This window comes from Telopea speciosissima, chromosome 2 (assembly GCF_018873765.1).
Source record: "Telopea speciosissima isolate NSW1024214 ecotype Mountain lineage chromosome 2, Tspe_v1, whole genome shotgun sequence".
Taxonomy (NCBI): Eukaryota; Viridiplantae; Streptophyta; class Magnoliopsida; order Proteales; family Proteaceae; genus Telopea; species Telopea speciosissima.
The window spans coordinates 48,871,331-48,892,113 of NC_057917.1; the positions used below are offsets into that span (position 1 = coordinate 48,871,331).

At 40.5% G+C, this 20,783-nt stretch overlaps 2 protein-coding genes across 2 annotated transcripts; one reads left to right on the top strand and one right to left on the bottom strand.

Annotated features, from left to right (window-relative positions):
• The first annotated feature begins 2,326 nt into the window (after positions 1 to 2,326).
• Positions 2,327 to 3,160, top strand: LOC122652642 (subtilisin-like protease SBT2.5). The gene is made up of 3 exons (XM_043846444.1): positions 2,327 to 2,436; positions 2,576 to 2,723; positions 2,986 to 3,160. Exons 1-3 carry the CDS (start codon positions 2,360 to 2,362, stop codon positions 3,046 to 3,048), a joined length of 288 nt encoding a protein of 95 aa, XP_043702379.1. The 5' UTR covers positions 2,327 to 2,359; the 3' UTR covers positions 3,049 to 3,160.
• A 14,401-nt stretch (positions 3,161 to 17,561) lies between these two features.
• On the bottom strand, positions 17,562 to 19,161 carry LOC122652643 (polypyrimidine tract-binding protein homolog 1-like). The gene is made up of 3 exons (XM_043846445.1): positions 18,601 to 19,161; positions 18,436 to 18,509; positions 17,562 to 17,774 (listed from the first exon to the last, which is right to left on the bottom strand). Exons 1-3 carry the CDS (start codon positions 18,667 to 18,669, stop codon positions 17,675 to 17,677), a joined length of 243 nt encoding a protein of 80 aa, XP_043702380.1. The 5' UTR covers positions 18,670 to 19,161; the 3' UTR covers positions 17,562 to 17,674.
• Positions 19,162 to 20,783: the final 1,622 nt, after the last annotated feature.

The window sequence follows — 20,783 nt, forward strand, 5'->3', positions numbered from 1 at the left end:
CCGTGTGCGCACAGGGGTCACGCTCCCCCACAGAGAACTCTTGCCCAAATTCAAAATACGCCTATACATGTGTTATTTAGACAGTCCTTTTTAGATGTATAGATTCTAATACACCTATAGAGGTGTATTATGGCTAGGGCTGTAAACGGATCGGATTCGGCTTGGATAGTGTTATATCCGCATCTGCATCCGATTAGCTATCGGACGGATTCGGATAGTGCTAAACGGATACGAATATGGATCTGATATTTTATCTGTTTACATGTAAATATAGCTTTTCGGATAGATATAGCCTATCCGTATCCGCATCCGTTTAGCTTTCGGACGGATTCGGATAGTGCTAAACGGACACGAATACGGAAACGGATTTCGGCTATTCATTTACACCCCTAATTATGACACACAATAATCAAGCAAATGTGTAGGAATGCAAGATGCATAAAATATTGGGAAAATTACATGATTAGCTACTTTTGGGTTTTCATTTACAAAACTGACCACTCTATGTTTGAGTTAACAAAAATAGACAAAAACAAGTTAAGGTTTACAAAACTGGACAAAATAGTGCCACTCCCTCCCAAAATTACTTTTTTTGATATTTTTACCCCTGCCATTGTCTTCTCACCCAGGCATCCTCCATTCCCTGCAACCCACCCCTGTCCCTGCCACCGCCATTCTCTACTACCCAAACCCGCCCCTCCCTTCCCTTCCCTGTGATTACCCAGGATGCATGCCTGGGCGAGAAGGCAATGGCAAGGGTAAAAATGTCTAAAAAAGCAAGGGAGGGAGGGAGAGACACTATTTTGTCCAGTTTTGTAAACCTTAATTTGTTTTTGTCTATTTTTGTTAACTCAAACATACAGTGGACAGTTTTGTAAATGAAAACCCAAAAATAGCTAATTATGTAATTTTCCCTATTTCTTTTGTGAATTCTCGAATAAAGAAAGGGGGAATGATGGTCAAGTTGCCACTATCATGTGCCCTCTCGCCTCTCTTTTTCCTTGGCATATGAGTCGCGCTCTTCTCATCCCATTGGCTCAGCGTAGGAGTTTCATTACTGATCTTTCCAACAATGTGGCTGATTCTCTAGCAAGGAAGGCCTTGGCAGTTGTAAGCCCGATGGTTTGGTCTATTTCCACTCCTTGGCTCCAAGAGTTATGTAACTTGGAAGCCACGGCCGAGTCTTGCTCCTCTTCTCAATAATATTTATCTCTTACCACAAAAGAAAAAAGACACTCTCAATAGATGTTCTAAAATATTGATTAACGGTGCCCAACATGTACCTGAACCCCACCTGTAGGGCATACAAGAATCACTCATGAGTCATGACCCAAACTAACCATTTTAGTCATTTGTGTGAGCTAATCTAGCAAACTTCTAGTGACTCTAATCCTTTCCTCTAAGTCTAAAGATGTCCAATTTAGGTTATGTTTGCTATTCTTTGAATAGGTTATGGGTCTAGAATATATTCTTAAACGAGAAAATAAAAAAAAATTTATTTTCAAAATACATTCTAAACCCAAAAACCATTCCTAGAATGGAAACCAAACAAAGCCTTGATGAATTAGAGCTTATGATACTTTCAAGGACTAAAAGGAAGAAATTACAATTGTACTGTAGCAGTCTCACAGAGGACTCATAGTACTACTACTAACAGTGTACTGCATTACAGCTTGAAGCCACTTTGAGAGTTGGAAGTCTCAGAGTGAGTCTTCAGCCGACCATCCCTCCTTAGTCCTTTTTCTCTTGCTTATATGACAGTGTTCGGTGTTGGGGATTGGGGATTGGGAATTGGGAATGGGTACACCCTACCCCTCACCCTCACAATCCCACTTGCAATCAGGGTTCTGGGCTGGCTATGGTCCCCCACCTAAGTATAATTTTTTTCTTCTCCTGTCCGTTGATCGGACTTAACCTTGCCCGCCATAAGTAAAATCAACAATGAGGTGCCAAAAAAAAAAAAAAACAATATCATAAATAACAAAGCAGCAAGGTGAGAATGAGATATTAGCATACCCTCCCCTGCTGCTCAGAGAACACTTGATTTTATACTCTATATGTAAGGGCTCCACCCCAGTGGCATGTCGTGTTAATTCTGAAAGTGTATGGGCAGTTGGGGAATTCAAAAAATGGAATTATTTTTATTTTTTCTATTTTTATTTTCCTTTCAAATTTCAAGTACCAGATTAGCAGATACCAAATTCATGGAAATTTGGAATGAGAGAGGATGGAGGAGAGAAGATGCTGAGAGCATTTGCATATAAATAGCAACTCAATAAAAATTCAGAGTTTGTTCCTGCTAGCTATTTAACTCCATAACTAATCCACAATAACATTCCACACCAAAGCACAGGAAGAAATGGGAAGTTGCAGAATCGAATTATATTTTGTCTTCATGAACTTTGATCCAGAATATGAGCGTCTTCGATCCAAAAGGTGTTGTCTCCTTTCCTTTCCCCCATTGAGTGTTTCTTTCTTCAGAAACTCTTTTTCATTCTTTCTATATTATCTCTCTGTTTACAGAAATTGTTAACCATAAAAGCTCTAAAATTCTTCTTCTTCTTCAATCTAACAGAACAGAACAAGGGGCTTATGAGCTTGATTTGTACCTAAGCAACAAGCATGATAAGCTGCTAGCGAGCAGACTTGAACCAGGAACGTATAAGAAGCGATTTTCTTTAGTTATTGTGGATGGGTTTGCAGTAGAGATCACTGACGACCAGGTAATTAATAATGTTCATAGATTTTTCATGTTTGGGATTACTGCTGCCTGCCTGGTACTGTCGTGCGTCACACACAAAAGTGTGGCGGAAAGTACCGCCTTACCCCCTCAGGCAAAGCGCTCGGGCAGGGGTAAGGGGCGCACACGGCAGTAGGGGCAGGCGGAAGTAGAGGAGTCAAATTGGATCAGGCTTCAACAGAATTCATTGAACGTACCTTTCTTTCTTCTATGTTCTTTGATGTTTTTTTGTTGGTTTAAACCAGGCAAACACACTTAGATCTGCAAAGGGAGTGAGGATTGTAGAGAAGAACCAAGAGCTTGCATAGTGTAAAAGAAGTAGAACTTAATTAGAAGATAGGTTCTCTGTTTTGTCAGTGCAGTGGTGAAATTAATGTGTTAATATGGTTTCTGTAAGTATACGATATGATTCTTATGACACTGCTTCTAGTACTTGGACCACATAAAAAACATGGCACACACCTTCACCAAATGAGTGTGCTTCTTGTAGAGGCAAATTCAATGGGCCTACCAACCCTGTTTGGGCTCCATCAATGTTTCCTGATTACTTAAACTAATAATAGAGCCCTAAGCATAGTTTGAAATATTAAGGCCTGATTTGGTATGATTTCTATTTCAATTTTAGGGTGTGATTTCTATTTTGGAAATTGTTTAGTTTGATTTTTACAACTTATTTCAATGAAAAAAATACAGAGAATCTTCTATTCTCAGAAATTGAGATATAAAATGGAATTTTTTATTGTTGAAATATTTTATATTGATACAACCAAAATAATTTTAATAGTTGTTGACTATTTCATGAAATCAATTTAAAATTGAAATAGAAATCATACCAAATCAGGCCTACTAGTAAATTTCAGTTGAAATACCAAAATTTTAATAAAATATTTTGATTTTAACACTTGTCAAAACGAAATGGTTTGCACTATTTTTGTAACAACATGTGTTGTTTTTCTTCCACCAATGCTCCTCTAAACACTCTTGATGGTCGCAGCATGCATTTATGGAAGCGAAAGACATGTGTCATCACAAAACCATATGTGGAGGAGCCTTTACATACCGATAGTTGATCCGAACTCTACGAAATAATTAAGGGGTCTTCAATGTTTCGATTTTTACAGGAATATGCCTTATTTATGTACTATTTCAGCTATTTTGGTGTCATTTTAACCATTTCGATTAGGGGGCTGCAACAGGGTCGGGTTGGACTGGGCTTTATAGAACCCTAGCCCAACCCTAAGTCCCCTTAGCTTGGCCCAGGCCCGACCCGACCCTGACTCAGGGTCATAAAAATCCAACCCTGACCCGCCCTCAGGGTCGAACCGGGTGACCTTGATTGGCCCTGATCATGGGGAGGGGGAAGGAAATGCATGGGCCGAAATGGGCCAAGGAGAAAATGATCAAATGTACGTCAAATAACACTATAATAAAATGTATTATATCACTTATTGTCTTCATATATAATATATTATATAACAAAATGTAGGTGATGTTTAAAGTTTATAATATAAATATATATATATATATATATATATATTATATCAGTATATATTTTATAGTATAACTTAAAACAGGGTCGGGCCGGGCCATGCTTAGCCTGAGGCCTCAACCTCGGGCCGACCCAACCCTGATTCAAGGCCAGAAATTTCCAGCCCTAACCTGCCCTCAGGGCCAAATATCTTAGCCCAGGCCTTATTCGGGCTCAGGGCAGGCCAGGGCGGGTTCGGACCGACAGGACCAAACTTGCACCCCTAATTTCGACGATATATTTAGTCTTTTACCCAAAAAAAAAAATTTGATATATTTAGTCTGGGGCTGGGCTAGGATCGAAATCCCAATCAAAACCGAAATCTTGAACTTGGCCCTAAGTTGTTATTGAATTTTACATGGACATGGACCCACTATGTAACTGATTAACAACAATTGATCCACAGTCCTTGCAAGATTTCTCTTAGTAAAGATCAGATTTAGGTAAATCGATCATTTTGTGGTAGTAGTAGTTCCATCACCACCAGATTTTCCTAGAAAAGGATTCCATGTGGGCCATGGTTGAATGGTTCAAAAGGTAGGGGCAACCTTGGGCCTCAATAAATACTAAAGTTGGTTGGCCCGGATCATATGGATTTTTCAACTTCCAAGGGGATGATGCTAGCTTGGATGTTTGGAAGCATTCATTAAAGCTGAAAGAGGGATTCCTTTTGTTGTTTTGGTTGAATGACAAAGGAGACATGATCTGATGTATTTCGTGGAAGATGGAATTGTATTCTTTCTCCCCCACATTCTAGTTATGGTAGGCAGGGCCGGCCAGAGAAGTATGGCAGAGATACCTGAAATGAAGACTGACATAATTCGTATAAGCATTGTCTTCACATGCAACTTGCTTTGTGACCCTGTTGAGTTGTGTTTGTTTTTGTTGCTCAGCCCTAATCACTTCCTAATGACAATTCAATAATTTCTTATCGAAAATTATGTCAATTTTCATAAATTGTTTATGTAAATATGATTTAAGCTGTTCGAATCACTTCACCAATGGTAATGTGATGTTATGATTGGACTCTGGATTATTATCATTAACTCCCACTCCCTATTGTTCATAATCCAAAATATCCTTCTGCACTCAAAGCAGAGGGTCAAATGGGGTTGATGAAGTAATTATCTTTTCACCGTGGGTGGGTAGAGGAAGAAGAAAGTTTTCCGCCACCCATGGTGAAGGAAACACCCGTGTACGAAGTCAAAAATGCCCTTGACTATTCCCTCGTAACCATCTAACAACAATTAAAGGCTATCAATGAGGCAATTCCTCTTTTATCGTGGCTTGAGGAAAACCTCATCCAAGGAAGAATATTGAAGTATTACATGAATTCATGTTTTACTCAAACAAACTTGAATTACAGCTTCTATTGTGCAAGGCATTCAAACGCAGCTACATAAGTAGGATGTGAAGCGATAGTTTGCGCTTGAATCAAAATTGGTACTTACAATCTAAACAAGTTAATACAATTCAATCAACAATTGGAATCATGCATGGTTTTGTCGAATAATTTCAAAGGATGAAAATAGTAGTGCTCTTTCCATAATTCGGGTATAACTATATTATCTTTAAATTGATTTTGTTCCGACGTAACATGTTAAATTTTATCTAATCATGATTTCTCAGCAAATCTTACCATCATTCAATTATTTAGAAAAAATTGATGAGATGTTGGAAGTCATAGAGTTCTAGTCGTATATCCGGGTCCTTGATGTCTTCATATAGTACTTGAGGAGCTTCTCTCCACCTCAAACCTTGAAATTTTGGGTTGGACCATTAAACATGGTATGAGAGCTCAGGTTCCTTTGCTATCCCCATAAATTGTTTGTCGACATGTAGAGTTAGACATGTTGGAACTACATATGAGGAGAGTGTTGAGATGTTGAGAGTTATAGGCTAGAGTTATAATCTCACATTAGTTTGTTTAGGTCCTCTGTGCCTTCAAATATTTGAGGAGCTATCTATTTTCACTTAATGTCGCCTTAAGGTTTTGGGTTGGACCCTCTAGCAAAATGTTTGCAATTCCCTATAACAAGAACGAGATAAAAGATGAAAGATCTATGGGACAATCTAGTCTAAGCCCTGCTAGCAAGCTTCAAGGAGGAATGGTGTTTCAATTCGTGACTTGCAATTTCAAATTCTAACATATCTTGTTAATTCAAGAGGGTCCTTTCCTTCAAATTGGTTCTTGTTCCTGCAACTTGGGCCACCCCCCTTCTTGTTTTGTTTGATTATTTCCTTTTATTTTCCCGTTGTTAGTACCCAAAAAAACAAGAGACATTATACGATCTCCATTGCTATAAAGCTCTGATTTTAGAGCATTTTAACCATGCACTGGGATATACATTCACATTTCACCTGTCATTAGTTGTGGAACTGCTCCATCACTTCATTGTAATGAAAAGCCAGTCAAGAAGGAACAGAATCGGCAGGAACGATCGGCCTCTGCCAATTCTATTTGAGGTGCTAAATCATCCTTCCTCTTGAGACATTGCCACAAGCCACATTTTTGCAGAAGATTTCAAGATGTGAAGAGATGACCTCGTCTTTAATTGGGCTTGGACATGAGTGCATGAGATAAACTGAAATTGCATTGAGTGCTCAGTCTTATTAAGTAAACAAACCTCAAATTTCCACATATATTGTATGATTGAATGTGAGGCTGAAATTTGAAACGGCAGTTTACATAAATTCAATAGTACATCACTTTTTTTTTTTTCCAACGTGACAAAACTGTCTCTCGTAAGCAACCATGTGGGAAACCTTTTTGTAAATATATTTTGGGGGAAAAAGATCTCTACTTGGTGGTGTTTCTTACGCCCTCTCACAGGGTATCGCAAGATGACACCTCTGTCCCCTGGGTGGATACCCAGGCGTGCTCACCTATTGGCCCAGACACTTATGTAGAGACCGTGCGACCAAGTAGAGATCTCTTGCCCATATTTTGGTGAGAGATTTCATATATAGTTGTGTACAACCACAATCAACATTTTTGCCATTAGCATGACCCATGGAATTATTAATCGGAATCTGAAAGATAGAACTGGCTGATTCAGATCAAATGAATTTGGTTCCAATACCTTTCTTATTGATTCCGACCAATTTCATAGCAAATTTGGCTATGCATGGCTTAAATGTCAAGCTAATCCCATTTATTTATTTATTTATTTTAAATGATCTATGACTCTTAAGCATTGCTAGTAGTGGTGTCAATTTTCAGCCCGAACTAGTCCGATCAACCGATGTCAAACGGTTCAAATGAAATAGAACCTTATCGGTTTGGTTTTGTTTTGAGGTTTTATGAAACTCATAGAAACAAAACCGATAAGAATAGAAAAAAAAAAATGTATTTTTAGTATTTTTAGTGCATATATTTATATGCATAAAAAGGCGAAACCAAACCGGTAGTAGCCTTGATAATGGGCCGATAATAACCTGTTAAGTCAATACGATAAAAAATCGATCCAAATTGGATTGAAACCAAATAACTTTTGGCTTATAGGTTTGGGCTATGTTTGGATGCCAAGAAAAGAAAAAAAAAAATCATGACAGCATGGGACAAACAAAAATAGCAGTATCTGATCCCTGTAATATTTCTTCAGTCCTAATTGGGGAAGCGTTGGCAATCAGGGAGGGACTCCTCGAGGCACTGTCGGAAGGAACCTACAACCTGCAGATAGAGAGCGATAACCTTGAGGTTATTTCTTGCTTACAAGATCCTGCCAGAGCATCATCCTTATCGGTTCGGCCAGTCCTAGATGATATCAGACATCTCATTTCATATTTTGATACCTTTCAATTTTTATGCATTTCAAGGTCGGCTAACGTTGTAGCAGACACCTTGGCAAGGAGGGCCCAGTCTATTATGGATAGGACTGTTTGGCCCAATTCCGATCCCTGTTTCTCGATCTCTCTGACTAAAGAACTCAGGAGTGTAATCCGTTGATTTCTTAATAGATCCTTTATTCTACCCAAAAAAAAAAAGTGGGGGGGGGGGGGGGAAGAGAGAGAGAAACAATGTGGAGAGAATAAACCAAATCATAGTATCATTTCTCTAAAACAAATCATCTCCTCACCAAATAAGCAATTTCTAGAGGTGATGGTATGAGCAAAGTTAAAAATATGAAAAAGGTAGCTTAAACATATATAGTATATCAAACATGAAGTACCTAAGACGAAGTTTCTCTAAACATTGGATATCCCAAGTGTAGTTTATCCAAACATAACATATGAAAAAACACGTATAATATATGTTTGATATGGGTTTCTGTAAAGGATGTGTGTTTTTCATATCTATATAATTATATGTAAAAATACGTTTGTTTCAAAGTTGGTACGATATTCATATTATACATATATAATACGTGTATTTACTAAATATGCTTCAGACATCGGGCTTTCTCAGCTACCTTCCTTTTTCTTGATCTCCTCTTGTTCTTGCAACTTTCGTGGATAGATTGACCACATGGAAAAGTGATTTGACAAACCCAACCATGAAATAATAAGATGGTGGTCTAGAGTGGCCACATGTCATTTTATAGCATAATTTAAATACTTACCATTGTATGTCGGGGCACCTTTCCATTGTAACCACAGCCATCCATGTATGATTTTTAGACAAATCTTCAAAAAATTTGGCCTCAATTGATATGACGTGTGTGTTCATTTTCTAAGATGGAACTTTCATAAGGGAGTTTGTGAGTTTTGACTTTGGATATTGATTTAAGGGTGTCAATTTTGGATCAGAATCAGAACTGGATTGGAATTGGCCTACTAGAAATCGGAATCAACCCACCCAATAGCTTATTGATCCGGTTCCAGATCTACCGACAAGTTATTGGTCTGATTTCAGATCTATCAATTAAGAACCGGTGGAACTATAACAAATTATATATTATATAATTTTCAAGACTCAATGTTAACCCCTTTTTTTTTTTAGTTTTTCAATTTTGGCTGGTACTACTTGTCTCATATACTATTTTACCAAAGATTTGACTGCAAATTTAAAAGTCCATTTGGGAATGCTAACTTAAGAACATACCTTAAAATAATCCTAACTTATGAGGGTGGTAGTGTTCCTAGTTATTAAATAATACAAAATAAGATGTAATATAAACTAGTTCTATGATGTGAGAGAAAAAAAACAAAGCATATCTCATGTGATTGAAAGTAGTGTGTTATTACCCTATTATTATATATATATGTAACATGTGTTAGGGGATATTTTTTTTTATTTTGGACTGCTTGGAAGGACTAGAACTGGCCCACCCATTAGTTAATGGTCTTGAATCTAGAATCAATTAGCTTATTGGTCTGATTCTGATCCTACTTAGTGCTGGAATCATTAAGGAACCGGATCGATAGCCCAGAACCAGACCAATTGACAAACCTAGATATTGTGAGAGCAACAGTTTTTCAAATAAGAAATGGAAACCTAGTGGTTAAACGAACTGGTAAGATAAGTCTGCCATGTTTCTTTAAAGTGATCATTGCTTCTCTACTCCTATTGTAGAATGTTGCAATAATCAATCGCATCTCTACCTTTTCTTTCCTTTTATTTATTTTTTCTTTCGAAAATAGAGACTATTTATTAGAATATTTCATATAGAATGCATTTAATATTGAAAAACATTATCTTACATTTTCAAGAAATAAGTAAGCTCAAGCAATTCAAGAGTCAACAAAATGAATGCTAGCACTAATAGGTTGCTAGGTAATGAAAATAGTGTGCAAAAGTTATTGAAGTCCCAGGTAATTATCTACTCTCTCTTTAACTCCCTTGAGCCCAGAAGATCATTCTCGGTTAATTGATAATTTTAGATTGGAAGATGATTGGAACATTGAGTCATTGAACCGTGTTTTGCCTCCTAACATCACAACCCAAATATCCTTAATTAATCTTTCAAATTCTGATGATTTGTAGTGGTACACGAAATCCAAAAATGGCCTGTTTAGTACTAAATTGGCTGCCACTGAGCTGATTTCAAATGCTGGGAACAGTAATATGTTTACCATTGCTTGGTGGAAATTCTTTTGGAAACTCAATCTTCATCCTAAATTTAAATCTTTCTTCTGGCATGTTCTGAATGCAGGACTCCCAATCAAGGCTTCTATTTCAAAATGGCTTTTGATCGACTCTTCCTGTGCTCTTTATGGAAATTGTGCTGAACTATACTGGCACTTATTCATATCTTGTGATTGGGTTAAACATCTTTGGGTGGCGGGACCTCTGGGCCTGAGAACAGAATTTTTGGTCTTTTCAAATCTGCAAGACTTCTGCCTCACTACTTTTTTAAATAACAACTTAGACAAACAATCTTTAATTTGGTTCTTTAATGTCTTTATTATCACTTGTTACTTTATTTGGATTTCTCGAAACAAAGCCATGTTTGGTACAGAAAAACCAAACCCAACTAGGGTAATGAATCAAATTATGCAATATATGTTTGACTTGAAGCTGTCCCCCCCCCCATCCTTTCATCCTCTGATGTAACTTATTATCATGAGATATCTTGGCCAACACCACATTCCTCTGGCTAATTACCAAAGCTAGATTTTCCTGTTTTAATCTATGCAGGATACTATATACCTGGATTGAGCATTGCGGGATGGTCGTACATCTTTTTGACAGGAGGAAGATTTACCTTTTTTGCTGCAAATTATATGACTGCTTCTTCACACTTGGAGCCCGTTTTAAAAAGTATTCGGTCCGGACTGGATCATGCTTCGTGTTTGGGGTTGAAGATTCAAGAAGTGTGGTGTTCCAACCCAAAGATCACCGATATTCTTCCATCTCCAACCAAATCCATTTGGCCTTGGAAGCATGTTAAAGATCTAATTTATATTTCGGACTTATATTATGATGTTAGGTTTCAGAAGCAGGGAGACCCTTTTGTATAGCTATAGCTAGTAATTTGGCGCGCCATGCCCAGGCGAAGAATACTGTATATACTCCTTCATCTTAATATATAGTTTTTCCTCTTTTCACCAAAAAAAAAAAAAAAAATTTTTATTGAAGTCAACATGCAATGAATCTGTCAAAGTTTTGCCATCTTTTGGATCTAACTATAACTAGGGCTTTAAACGGATTGGATTCGGTTCGAAGAGTGCTATATTCGCATCCCCATCTGATTAGCTTTCAGACGGATTCAGATAGTGCTAAACGGATACGGACACGGATATTCTATCTGTTTACATGTAAATATAGCTTTTCGGATAGCTATAGCCTATCCGTATCCGCATCCGTTTAGCTTTCGGACGGATTCGGATAGTGCTAAGCAGATACGAATACAGATATGGAAACGGATTTCGGCTATTCATTTACACCCCTAACTATAACCCTTCCTTGTTATTATGAATCCACAAAGTTACTCTTATAAGTACTTATTTCATTTTCAGTTTGCTTGGTTTAAATTTCAAGGGTTTTTTTTAAATCTGTGTTAGTCTAAACGGGAGTCCTTAGCTACCGAATATGGTTTGCAAGCAAAATAGTTTAATGAACTTTTTAAAGGGGTGGAATAAGGATGTCTTTGGTAACTTTTAACAAAAAAAAATTAGGTTTTCCATAGCGATTAGGTTTTCCCTTTTTCCACCGCTGTTAGCACTCTCCCGCCGCTGTGTGTGTCTCCGCCCTTGTGGCGTGCATTGATCTCCGCCTGTGTGGCGTGACCCTATCTTCGGCCTATGTGTGTGCTTTGAATCTGCTTTTTCCTTCTCCATATCCTTCTTAGCCCCTCCACCATGGCCAACGGCCTCGCCAATGAGGAAGATACCGACGATGACGACGATGCGAATGCCATCGTTGGCATTATCTATTCCTGCATTCGGTTCAAATCTGTGGGGGAAAGGCTAGCTCCAGTAGCATTTATTGTGCCTTTGGCCACTGACGACAACACCAACTTTCCTTTCGAGCTAACCTACCCTCCCATCAAAGCTCTCTTCACCTTGGACAAGGAGTGCCAGAAACCCGACCTGCTGGTCTTCCTTTGTATCTGGTGCATCTCCGATGGCTGCTCTCGCGTGGATCTGAAGTGCCTGCTCATCGACATCAAGACTTGTGCGATCTACGAATCCCTCATCTCCCTCTGTTGGATCATGATGGAGCTCAAGTGCCGCGACAAGGAGGTGACCATGTGGGCGAGTTTTCTCCAGCGCCTTGTCCGGCGTTTTATTCCCAGATGGCCGTGACCTCTGATATAGAGGTTGGGACCATCGCTCCTCCCTCAACAAAATCAACCTCAAATCCATCCCTGTCTGGGTCGATCTGCCTGGTTTCCCACTTCACTATTGGTGTGCCTCTAGACTCAGTCTCGTCGGATCGACCATCGGCAACCCTCTATTCTCCGACGAGCGCACCAAGAAAATGGATTGCCTATCCTTTGCACGCATCTGTGTGGAAATCTCGACAAATGACCCTCCCCCTGACTTTGTCATCATCCAGGAAGAAGGTGGCCATTCTTTCTCTCAAAGGGTGACCTACGAGTGGCTTCCCCACTACTACTCCATCTGCAAAACCTTCGGTCATCCCTCGAAGCAGTGTCTTCCGACAGTGGATGCCGCTGTGGATGTCTCTACTGCTCAGCCGTCTCCTTTGATCACTACTACAGTTCCTTCGGATGTAGTTGAGAGCACTTTTGATGACACCGAAACAGCGCTTGTTACTGTGGAGGAGGTTGAAGCCCTTGTGGAAGATAAAGCTGCTGCTATGATCGATAACTTGGTTAAAGATGACGCTCATGGCCAGGTGATTACTGCTTTGATGGAACGCAACTCTCATTTGCCCGAAGGTCCCTTGAAACCTTTGCGTGGCCGGAAAAAATAACGAAAACGTCATCGAAAAAGCTTGCGTGCGCAAGCTCCAGTGAGGTTCCCTGCCTTGGCAGCCCTCCCGATGCCCACCTACCTTTTGGATCCTTTGACGCTGACCACAACAGATTCGTGGTGCTTCAGTCTCTCGATCCTGGTGATGACAGTGCTGTAGCACCCTCGAACGATACTCTCAAGAACAGCCTCATTTGCAACGGCGATCTGCAGGCCCCCTGCCGTTACCTCTGTGACGACGATCTGCAGACCCCCTTTTGCCTTCGTCCTGCTCCTCTTCCACTTTTGGAAATCCAAAACACACCTTAACCCCTTTTAACCAAACCACACCTTTCTCGAGGCCTTCCTCTCCCTTTTCAAAGCATCTCCTCCCTTCACGTGTCCCACTTAACCACTCACCCCCCTTTGTCCCATCTTATGGCAACACTTTGACTAACCTGACCCACCAACCCGCCCTCTTAACCCACCCAACCCATCTAACAAATGACTTAACCCCTTTCCCCCTCTAGCCGAACCACTCCAAACCAGCCCCTGACCCACCACCCGGTTCCACTTTGGCCCACTACCCTTCATCTCTGTTCCCTCCCTCCCCCTCTTCCACCTTGGTTTTCTTTCCCCCCTTGAGAGAGTACCGTCTTAGGCCCCGAAGTATCCCCCCAGGGTCTAGAGTCAGCCCCACCGAAGGTTGGTTGCCCCCTCCCCCCCTTTGACCATAATCCCTTGGACCATTTGGAATGTCCGTGGCCTCAATACCCTTGCCAAACAAGCTTAGATTCGTGACCGTATCAAATCCTCCAAATCCTCCCTTTGCTGCCTCCTTGAAACAAAAGTTCTTGAGCCCAACTCTTCCCGCATCGCTCACTCTCTTGCTCCCTCTTGGTCTTTCCTCTCCAACTACACCCACTCTCCAATTGGCCGCATCTGGGTCCTCTGGGATCCTTCCAAATTCCATATCTCGGTCTCCTCCGCCTCCCCCCAATTCCTTCATCTTAGCGTCTCTGATTACCTTCACAATCTCCTCCTCTTCTTCACCATGGCCTATGCTTTTAATCGCCATCTGGATTGGCTCCCTCTTTGGGACGACATCCGCTCCATTGCTCTGTCTGTTGGTTCCACCCCTTGGGGCATGGGTGGCGACTTCAATGTTGTCCGCTATAGCCATGAAAAATTAAGAGGGTCCCCCATTGACCACCAAGCTGCTGATGCCTTCAATTCTTGTCTTGAGGATATGGAGCTAAACGACCTTAGATGGTCGGGTGCTGAGCTCTCTTAGCACAATAAGCGCTCTGGCCCTGACAAAGTAGCCTGTAAGCTTGACCGAGTCCTCATAAATGACACCTGGCTCTCATCCCTTCCTTCTTCTTATGTCGTCTTCGACCTTCCCGGCCTCTCTAACCACACCCCCATCTCTCTCTTTGTCCTCCCGTACTTATCCTTTAGTCCCAAACCCTTTAAGTGTTTTGACATGTGGTCCACCCACTCTGGTTTTCTCCCCACTATTCAAGCAACTTGGGACACTCCGGTCCAGTCCTTCTCCTCCCCTCTCCTTGCCTTCTCTTTAAAGCTCAAAATTGTCAAATCTGCCCTCAAGTCCTGGAATTCTACCACCTTTGGAAACATCTCCTCTAGTGTCTCCTCTTGCCGCGACACCCTCTCCTCCATCCAGTCCCGCCTCTAGTCCGACCCCCTCAACTCCACCTTTGTTGCGGAAGAGATCCTTGCTGCCTCTGAGCTGTCCTCCTCTCTTTCCCTTGAGGAAAGTTTCCTCAAACAGAAATCCAGGATTAAATGGCTCGAGCTTGACGACTCGAACACAACTTTCTTCCACCATTCTCTCAAAGCCAGGTCCAACTCCAACTCCATTCTGTCCCTCACCTCCTTCGATGGCTCGGTCCTCTCCTCTGTTGAAGAAATTAAATCTGAAGTTGTGTCCTACTTCACTGGCATCTTCTGCCCCCCCCCCCCCCTCCACCACCCAAGCCCCCATCCCGACCGACCTTTTCAATAAATTCGTTCCTCCTCACCTCTTCAACTCTCTCTGCTCCATTCCCTCTGACTCTGAGATTATCACTGTTGTTCGCTCTCACAAGGCTAGTAAAGCTCCCGGCCCTGATGGTTTCAGTATGGGGTTCTTCTCCACTTGTTGGGACATCATCAGTGCTGACCATATTAAAGCCATCAAGAGCTTTTTCTTCAACCCCCATCAGATCCAAAGCATAAATCACACTTTTCTCTGTCTCATCCCAAAATCCGAAGGAGCCTCTTCCATGCCTGATTTCATACCCATCTCCCTCTATAATCTCCTCTACAAGTTCATTGCTAAAATTCTAGCCAACAGGCTCCAGCTTGTCATTGATTCCCTTGTCAGCTCCAACCAGTCCGCCTTCATCTTCGGGAGAAGCATCACAGACAACATTATCCTTTGCCAGGAAATTGTTCGAGGCTTTCACCGTAAATCCATCTCTCCCTCAGCCTTCCTGAAGATAGACATCCACAAAGCTTTTGACTCCATCCGCTGGGACTTCATCTCCCAAACCCTTCTTAAGATGTCCTTCCCTCCCACCTTTGTCAACTGGATCCATTTTTGCATCTCCACCCCTCGCTTCTCTGTTCTCCTCAATGGCAGTCCTGCAGGCTACTTTAACTCCTCTGTTGGTATTCGTCAGGGCTGCCCCCTCTCCCCCCTTTTTTGCCTTTCCCTTGAGGTTCTCTCTCGTAGCCTCCAATCCAAAACTGATCTCCATCTCATCTCCCCCATTCCCAAATGTAAGCCCACCAACCTGACCCACCTTGCCTTCGCTGATGACCTCATGATTTTCTCCAAGGCTGAACCTCTCTCCCTAGAGTCCATCATGTCTTCCCTCCACCTCTTCCAGGGGCTTTTCGGTCTTCGCATTAACCTCCTTAAATCCTAAATCTTCCTCGCTGGGGTCCCCGATACCACCAAAGTCACCCTCACTGCCATCACAGGCTTTTCCCTTGGCACCCTACCTGTCCGCTACCTTGGCCTTCCCCTCATCCCTGCCAGACTTTCAGCCCACCATTGCAACCCTATCCTTGATCTCCTCCGCAAGAGGCTACAGCTTTGGAAGGCCAAACTTTTATCCTATGCGGGTCATCTCGAGCTCATCAGGTCAGTTCTTCAGTCGTGCTACATCTATTGGTGCGGAGTCTTCGGCCTTCCCAAGGCTACCATCAAGGCTGCCGAATCTATTATGTGTGCTTTCCTTTGGAAAGGTGTGGATTCAGCTAGGTTCCTCCATCCCAAAAGATGGTCCTCCATCTGCTGCCCTAAATCTAAAGGTGGTTTTAGTCTCAGAAGGATTAAAGACGTTAACTTTGCTGGCTCTCTTAAGCTGATTTAGAAGCTTCTCACCAACAAAACCAGCATTTGGACCTCCTGGGTGTATGCTGGGCTTCTCCGAAGAGACTCCATTTGGACTGTTAGCTTTACTCCAGACTCCTCCTGGACCTGGCGTAAAATCCTCCAAGTGAGGCACATAGCCATGGGAGCTATATCCTACAGGATTGATGATGGGTTACACACCTACCTTTGGCTTGACAAATGGCATCCCTCAGGTGTCCTTGCTTCCATTGTTAGCCCCCGTGTCATTTATGCTTCTGGTCTAGACAGATCTACCCTTATGCCTTCCATCATCACCAGAGGCTCTTGGTCCCCCCCCCTCCCATCCTTCCTTGGCAGATCTCTGGAGCTCCCTTCCTCTTATCCCCCCCGGTCATCGTGGTAGAGGTGACACCATCTTGTGGCTTCACTCCCCCTCTGGCAGTTTCAGCTCCCACTCCGCTTGGGACATGGTTAGACATAGAGGGACCCCCTGTCCTTGGCATAAAGTGATTTGGTTTAGAGGCACATCCCTCATTAGAGCTTTACCGCTTGGCGTGCCTTATCAAATTATCTCCCAACCCAAGACTTCCTCTTGCATCGCAATATGCAAGTCTCCTCCAGCTGCTGCCTCTGTTGGAATGGGCACGAAGATGCAGACCACCTATTCTTCTCTTGCCCCTTCGCTGCCTCCATCTAGAGCCGTGTCCTTCGCCACTATTGGCCAGCCCAGAGATCGCCGCTGCCTCTCTCCAGAGAATGGGTTTGGTTTGATATGACTTTTGGTGGCAACTCGATATGTGATTCGATTGGGAAGCTTGCTTTTTGTGCCGCTATCTCCCACATTTGGATGGAGCGAAACCTTAGAAGATGGACGTCTAACTCCGGCTCTTTCGACAAGATTTGGAAAGCCATCTTCTTTGATGTTTCATCTAAAGCTGGTTTCCTCCCCCTCGCTGGTGTTAAGGATACCCCAAGAATCAGGCTTATTGTTGTCTCCTGGTGTCTTCCTACCTCCATTTTGCACACTAGCTAGTCTCTAGCTTCTTTGTTGTTGGCCCTAGAGCTTGTTTTTTCCTCTTCTTTCTTCGTTATTAAATTTTTATTCATCCAAAAAAAAAAAATCAAATAAAGAAAGAGATATAGCAAAATTCACTAAAACAATGTGGTGTCTGTAAGCTTGAAATCATCAAGGTATTGTGAATACTTCAGTCTCCTGACTAAAAGAATGACTTCATACTTACCTACTGCGGTGACTCTGAAATTTCACATTCAAATCCGTATGTGCAGAAAAATTTATCCGGAGGGTACATGGCCCTACATGGTCAGGAAGCAAGTAACTGCATTCACAGGCAAACAAAGGAAAACAAGTCAACAATCCATTGTGCAAGATGGTAATGAAACAAAATCGGTTGATAGAGTACATGACATAACACACCAGGTGTGGAGAGGCAGGGAGCCTGGACCAACCATTTTCTGGTCTAAACTAGGAGATCCTCTACACTAAAACAGGTCCATTGGGAAGATCATGACTCTCCGATATTTTGCATTCTCTAGTGAATAGAAGAAGTATGGCTAACAGTGCAGAGAAACAAAATCGCAGTTAACACACAAAAATACTCGCATAAAACACACAAACATAGACACACAAACAGAGTATGTTCAGATCATCTGTTAAGATCAATTCTAGTTTAGATTTGCCGGATGTACACATTGTATAGTCCACATGCACCAAATGTCCACAACCATATAACTTAGAGACAATTGTTATGGTCCAAAACACAGACAACATGACATACAAAATAAGTTCAACCTGAAAACTGGCCAACGGAGCCGGTATACCCAAATGGATTTTTCTTTTGAATTGAAATTTAAGTTAAATATTGTCTCCAATTGCCAGTCCCACCATTGTAAATGTCAAAGTACAATGGGCATGTCAAGCAAAAGCATTCCATGTGGCTGTTATCTTTGCAGGATTCAATTACATTAAAGATAAATCACCTGGGTATGCTTCTCTCATCCAGGGCATTTTTTGCCGCAGAGGCGGTTTCAGAATTGGAAAATTGAACTAGTGCCTGAATATAGGGCATTAAGAAAAACTGTTGAGATGAGAGGGGTGGACAAAATAAAACATAAGTAGATGAGGATTAGATTTAATATAAAAACCTGAAATCCAGCTGTCTTTTCAAAGGTAGCAATCTTATGTACAAATCCAAACGCTAAAAAAACCTTCATTATCAAATTTTTAGCTCTCTGAAAGGGTTACTGAAACACATGGTTTTGAAGCAAATATCTTGTAATATTGAAAAGGAAATATTTACCCATAACCTACTCCATAAGAAGGTTTTTTAGGAAAAAAGGGCAGAGGGGGGGGGGGGGGAGGGGGAAGACGACACAAATAACCAGAGTCTCCAAGTCAGTGTATCTTAAATATGCATATATTTACATCCATGTACATATGTCATGGAGTATAGGATAGAGGGGAAATAATCTGAAAAATAATTAACATATAAGTTGCAATAACATATACCATACTATTTATGGTACTACTAATGAATATCAATTCCAGTTGAGGAATGCAACTGCTCTCCTATTTTGAAGTTCTTGTTTGCAGTGATTAGCTCATGAGCCCCCATTAATCCATTACTACTCAGAAACTGTTACAGGCTTACAGGACAACCTTGTCTCATCTTGTCTATGAGGTTAATGATGTTAGGCTAGAGTAATGAAATTGACCCATGGTTCGAGATCTCGTCGAGTTTCTCGGTTTCGTGAGATAGCGAGTCGACATGGGAGTCGGTTCCTAAAACTGCAATATCTCGCCTAGATCTCGGCCAAGTCTCGATTGCCATTTCTCTGTTTTTTTAGTTATAAAATTTCAATATCTCGCCGAGATCTCGATATCGAGTTATATGGTTTTTTACCCAGTTTTCATGACCCATATGCCCATATGCCCATTTTTTTAAAAGAAAAGAGAGCAATGTACAGAACTCGAAAATCTCGAGTTCTGTCCAAAGCTCTCTAAAGTTTAGAGAAAAACACTCCAAGAGCTCTCTCTCTCTCAAATTTCTTCCTATTTCTCTCAAATCTTTGGTTGATTATGATGTTTGAAGTGAGATTCAAGTGGTAAAGTGAAGATTCAACTCCAAATCATCACCTATTTGTAGGATTTCAAAGGTATTTTCTAATTTTTCCCAAATCTATTTTTTTCAAAAAAATTTGTGTAATACTTGTTAGATTCATGTGGTTTTGATATATGTTAAACATCTTTGCCCGATCTATCACTTGATGGAGTCAGATTTATTTTTCAGTTATTAAATTTTTTATTATAATTTCTGGAAAAAAAAAATGATTTATTTGAAAAAAGAAAATAAAAAAAATAGGATGAATAGTGATTGTTTGAAAATGAATTTGATATATGTTAAACAACTTGGGATGCTCTACAGCCCCATAGATTAATTTTTTATTTTCACCCATTAAAAAAATTATTTTATTTTTCAGATTTAATAAATATATTATAAAAATTTATAAGATATATATAATTTTAAGGAAAAATACTTGTTGCTTATGGAAAATTATGTACAACATATGTACATAATATTCAACTTGAAATGGTGCCAAATACATCATTACATTATATTTTTCTTATACTTTAAGTTATAAATATTTTTTAAAAAAATTCAAAATATTATTTTTAATTAAGAAATAAATACTAGGGTTAGGGGATAAATAAGATATAGTTATTTCATAGTTATAGTTGCTTGACATTACGTTTAAGAGTTATGAATAGCATACTTTAAGTCCTGAATACCTTACTTTAAGTGATCCATGGTTATTAATACTTGCTTTTTTATGTAACAATGTAAAATATAAGACATTTTGTATACAATGTCTGATATAGCATGGCAACATGGAGTCCCCATGTCCGCAGACAAAACTTTTACCTGACAAACGGAACCTTAAGGAAATTGAATATCCCATATATGGTTAGTAGCTTAGGTATATAAGTGTTTTGATGTTCCATCTAAAGCAAATTTGTTTGTTGACTGTTTTAATTCTATTTACACTACTTCTAACCCTTTAGACTCGTTCTTTATTGAAAGCTTATTTGAACCCATAATATCTGAAGATGAGATAGAGATCTCATTAGTTTACCTTTGAGAGAAGAAATTAGGGAAGCTATTTTGTGGTATTGGGGCATATAAAACCCCAAGACAATGATATTATGCTTCCTTTTGGAGTAAATCATACTATGATTACAGTAATTCCTAAAAAAGAGAAGGCTAATAGTGTGGAAGAGCTTAGGTCAATTAGTTTATGAACAATAATCTATAAATTAATTGCTAAAC

Excerpts from the sequence above, each read along its gene's own strand:
- LOC122652642 (XM_043846444.1), top strand. The coding sequence starts at position 2,360 with ATGGGAAGTTGCAGAATCGAATTATATTTTGTCTTCATGAACTTTGAT. Across the intron at positions 2,437-2,575 it reads GAGCGTCTTCGATCCAAAAG|AACAGAACAAGGGGCTTATG; the intron begins GTGTTGTCTCCT and ends TCAATCTAACAG. Across the intron at positions 2,724-2,985 it reads TAGAGATCACTGACGACCAG|GCAAACACACTTAGATCTGC; the intron begins GTAATTAATAAT and ends GGTTTAAACCAG.
- LOC122652643 (XM_043846445.1), bottom strand. The coding sequence starts at position 18,669 with ATGAAGGTTTTTTTAGCGTTTGGATTTGTACATAAGATTGCTACCTTT. Across the intron at positions 18,510-18,600 it reads AAAAGACAGCTGGATTTCAG|GCACTAGTTCAATTTTCCAA; the intron begins GTTTTTATATTA and ends CCCTATATTCAG. Across the intron at positions 17,775-18,435 it reads GATGAGAGAAGCATACCCAG|TTACTTGCTTCCTGACCATG; the intron begins GTGATTTATCTT and ends CTGTGAATGCAG.